Source organism: Antrostomus carolinensis, unplaced genomic scaffold (assembly GCF_000700745.2).
Source record: "Antrostomus carolinensis isolate BGI_N321 unplaced genomic scaffold, ASM70074v2 scaffold17354, whole genome shotgun sequence".
In the NCBI taxonomy this organism is placed as follows: domain Eukaryota; kingdom Metazoa; phylum Chordata; class Aves; order Caprimulgiformes; family Caprimulgidae; genus Antrostomus; species Antrostomus carolinensis.
Window position 1 is genome coordinate 115,960 of NW_010310428.1, and position 4,413 is coordinate 120,372.

The window sequence follows — 4,413 nt, forward strand, 5'->3', positions numbered from 1 at the left end:
ACCCTGAAGTGATGGTTCGTGGCTCTTAGAAAAAGAGTTCTGTCTAGGGAGAGGTCTTCATCAATATTTGGGTAAAGATTTCTACCAATTATTTGAATGCCTTCAGCGGGGATGCGTTCACACAAGACACATCGGTCCGGCGCTGGTGTGGCTGAGCATCCAGCTCGGGTTTGCTCAGAGCTGGAGGAGGCTGTTGGGGGCCAGGGCTGGGGTGGCATTTCGGGGCTGGAAGATGCAGGTGGTTCCTTTAGTAGGACAGTTATTGGTGCGTACCCAGGCACTGAATGCTGTTTAGCAAGCCAAAATGCACTGAAGTCACCAGGAAGGCACTTACTGACCTATCCAGACTTTAAATCAAGCCTTAAGTTTCTCCCTGTCTCCATTAGGAAGTTAATTATAGTCCCACCTGCCTCTCAGGGAGGGGGAGGTCCAAGAGGATCTTTAGTATGAAAGTTATGTTACTTTTGCTTCATCATCTAGACAGGAGAACAACAAAACTACAAAGCTAGCATGAGTGTATGGTTTTAAATTCCCTCCCAGCTCACTGGTAAGCATCTAAGTACAAATGTCCCACTCTTTTTTTTTTTTTTTTTTTTTTTTTTTTTTTTTTTCTTCATTTCTCTGTTATATTTCATTTCTTTAACGTTCTGTCCCTGGTAACAATGTGCATGATGTAGCATCTCCCACTGCAGGGATATTGCTTTAGTATCTAGAAGTATTTAGATTATGATAATTTTTTTTTTCTTCTTTTCCTAAAGATTTGTGTCCTGGTTTCTTATGCTTAATCATCTCTCCCTTTAGATCCCTCTAGCTGAGATGGAGGCTCTGTCTCTGACGTCAGATATTCTCTCTGAAAAGTCCTGGTCCTTAGCTCTGATGGATGACTCTTTTCCTGATGATACTAACACACACTTACTTAATGCTCTGGAAAGCAATGTACATACACTGGTCACTGTATAGTCTGATGTTTACAGGGTTCGAAATACTGCTTCCCCCTCTCTACACCTGCCTAATGGCATTTTCAGTTCGAGCCCATTTCCAAATAGCACCAACCTTTCCCCTGAACAGGACATTGTCCTTAATGCCATTAGGTCCTGGGTTGTTATCACTCTTGTCCACAGACTTGGCTCCCTGAGAGGAACAAGTATTTATTTCTATTTTTCCTTTGACGTCTTATGTGAAAACTATGTGTTTTCTACAAGTAAAATAAATAGTAAAAAAATGCTTTGGAAAGCGTCAAGGTTGAAATTTCCTCCCCATCTGAAACAAATCAGTGATGCTGCGTGGAAGAGACACCCATGAGCTAATGACTCATGTGTCCTCTGCTGAGGGGTCATCTACAACCCTTTGGTTTGTAATGGATTTTTGTCTTTATGAACACAGGCACCACAAGGCTTTTTGCATGATTGGTGCCAGACTGTTTATTTTACAAATATCAGATGGGGATCTCTCCGAGACGCCGCTTGTTTTGTGAATTCTTACTAGCAGTCATCTTGCTGGGAAAAAAAAAAGAAAAAGAAAAAGAAAAGTAGTTTGGACTATTTTGTGTCTTTTTGAATGAAATAACCAGTATTTTGAACCCTGCCTTAACCATCTCCTCTTTGAACCATTAGACATTTTTAGCTGTGTAGCGGTCAAGTGCTTTTTTTCTGCTGTACAACAGACATAACTCCTCTTCCAACATTTTTGGATCATTCTTGTTTTCTTTGTTGTTTTTTTCATGTACCTGCCTTTGGATGTTTGTGTTGTTGATAACTTTTCAGCCATTCTAGTCGATTGTCATCCTAATTAGCACTTATTTGGGAACCATCTCTTAAACCGTGACAATATTTCCCATCATGCTTCATGGCATCACGTGCAAAAGATTTTGTAAGCCATGTTTAACATTTTGTAAGGGACATTTTGTTTCAAAATTAGTCTGGAGAGCTGGACTGAGGAGAGAGCCCTTCTAGTTTTGAATCAGATGATTCAGTTTCAGATTTGATCAGAAAACCTGTTTGACAGCGTAGCAAAGTCTCAAAGGCATAGCCAAGAAAGATGGTTTTTCTTAAAAAAAAAAAGTATAACCAGGTTGAACAAAGTGTTTTGTGAATTTGTGTCAATACCAGCAAAGTGTTTTGGTCAAAGCAGTTTTCCAAAGTCCTCAAAAACTGCAAGCTTTCATTGAAATGTTTTCTAAATGCAATATTTTTATACTTCATTTAGACACAGCTTTACTTGAAAATATCTCAGAATGTTTTGTTTGACTCAAAATAGATTTGGGTTGGGATTTTTTTTTTTTTTTTTAATTTTTTTTTTTTGGTTCATGGAAAACTCAGATTTTTTGATTTTCAGTCAAGCCAAAACAATATGTTTTTCAAAACTACCAGTGAACCAAAAAGTCATATGTTCCCACTGCTCTGTTTGTGAACTGGACGTGGAAGATCATTTTGCAGCCATTTTAAATGGTTTTCATGAAGTTCACTGATGAGATTTCCCTGGAGATTATCAGAAAGTGGAAATGAGCCCACTGTGGTATTGGATCCTGTCAATGAACCTAAAGTTCATTAAAGGTTGGGTTTGGATAGGATCTCAAATCCAAATTCTCATGTTCAGATCCAAATGGTTTTGAATTTGAAATCTCAGGTTTCAGGCCATCTTTTTTGCTTTAAGCTAAATAATATGAAAGCTAAATAGCATAAACATACTGCTTGGAAGGGGAAGGCAGGAAGGGGAGGAACAGAATATTTTCCAAACCCCCAAGTCTCAGCTTTACAAGCACAGGTTTCGCTCTCCTTCACTGTATATTTATCTATCAGGAGATGGCAGGATCTGTTATCTAGGCTGTATCCAGGCTATATCCAAATTGGCAGGTTCCTGAGGACTGAAACTAATGCTGCATGACAGTGCAGATCCGTTTCTTTCATTAAATTTACAACAGTGGTTGTCTTTTTTTTTTCCTTTTCTTCTTTTTTCCTCCTTTTTTTTCCTTTTTGTAAATTCCTTTTAATCCCATCATGTTTCTCGTGCAAACAAAATGCCATCGTGATTTTATTTTTTTTTATGACTGAAGGATAAAATTGGGAAAAAGATCTCAGTGTTGATTTCAGAAAACCTGTAATGCTCTGAGTGAAGGGAAGATTTGTCAGACAAGATTTAAAGTTTTCAAAAAATGATCAGCCATATACTGTATCAGACTACAGTGTCACATCGTATTTCTGCATTTTTCAATTGAGACCTTTTAAAGAAGAAATAATTATTTCATTAGAAATATCCAGGGAAGTTGACTTTGCTTCCATTTTTGCTAATACTGTCCAATATAATAACACCCAAGAATATTTCTGGGATGGAGAGATTTCCTTAGGAAATCAGACCTGAATCCACCTCATTTGTTATTGCCTCTGGTGCTGCGCATTCCAAGAAACTCTTTAGCTGTAAAAACTCCACAGTCAACACATATACAATAACCCTCGCTCGTGTTAGATTCCTTCTAATTGGAGAATGGCTTTAACCCTGCAGCAGTAGGTTTAGATATCCCTTCCAATAAAACAGGTTTAGTTATTCATTATGTGAGAAGAAAAACCAATAAAATTGTGCTGGGAGCCAGAATAGAGAATATTTTCTGTAAACTAGATTTTTGTATTTGTTTGGGTTTTGGTTTTAATTATTGTTACAAGAGGAAACTACTCATCTTTCCAAAAGTCTGCCTGGCTGATGAGGGCACATAGAGATAGCTTTACTGTTATTGCAGAGGATCAAAGTTATGCAAAGCATGTGACCTTTGCTGGCCTTGAGGCATGATGCCTTCTTTGCATATCCCTGAAATAGTCATGGTTTATTATTGCAGTGTTGCTTCCTCTGTTTCTGTGGTTCATTCTGTGTAATGATTTATTGACAATACAAAACAAGGGGTAGAGCTTCCTGGTAGATCCATTCGTGCGACTTGTACACACTGACGATGTGCATGCCCATCGTGCCATACTGATTGCAATGGCTGTCGCTAGCGTTTCTGGGCACTTCTCTTCCCACCCTGTGATATCTTCCTTCCTCACTGTTTTTTTCCCTGTAGGCTGATCTCCGCTCCAAAGATGACACGTTGATCCTGTCTCCCAGCAAGGACTTGCTGAGCGTGAGAAAGCCTTCAGTGGGACGCACCCACTCTTTGCCAAATGACAGTTACATGTTCCAAAAGCATTGTCATTTTTCCCACCCGCCGTACTCCAGCCCCTGCCCTGCATCCCTGGGTGAGAGGAATCCCACTCATCACAAGTCTCAGTCAGGTACACATCTGTCAGCTGGGAGAAGAGCAGGAGTTTCCAATACAGCAATAGCTGAGTGTGTTGGGTTTAGCTCAGCTGGCAGCCAAACACCAAACAGCCACTCACTCCCCCCACCCCCCTGGGCTGGGGGGGAGGATCCAAAAAGGGAGAACAA

The 4,413-nt window shown here is 39.8% G+C and overlaps 1 protein-coding gene across 1 annotated transcript in view; it reads left to right on the forward strand.

The window, feature by feature from the left end:
• The window catches only part of CACNA1G (calcium voltage-gated channel subunit alpha1 G), a gene marked incomplete at its 3' end in the record, with an annotated part of 99,475 nt that overhangs the window by 91,658 nt on the left and 3,404 nt on the right, over positions 1 to 4,413 (forward strand). Inside the window, exons 35-36 of the mRNA XM_029084611.1 lie at positions 802 to 936; positions 4,049 to 4,259. Of these exons, the coding sequence (XP_028940444.1) occupies positions 802 to 936; positions 4,049 to 4,259 (346 nt within the window). The remainder of the gene's footprint in view (positions 1 to 801; positions 937 to 4,048; positions 4,260 to 4,413) is intronic.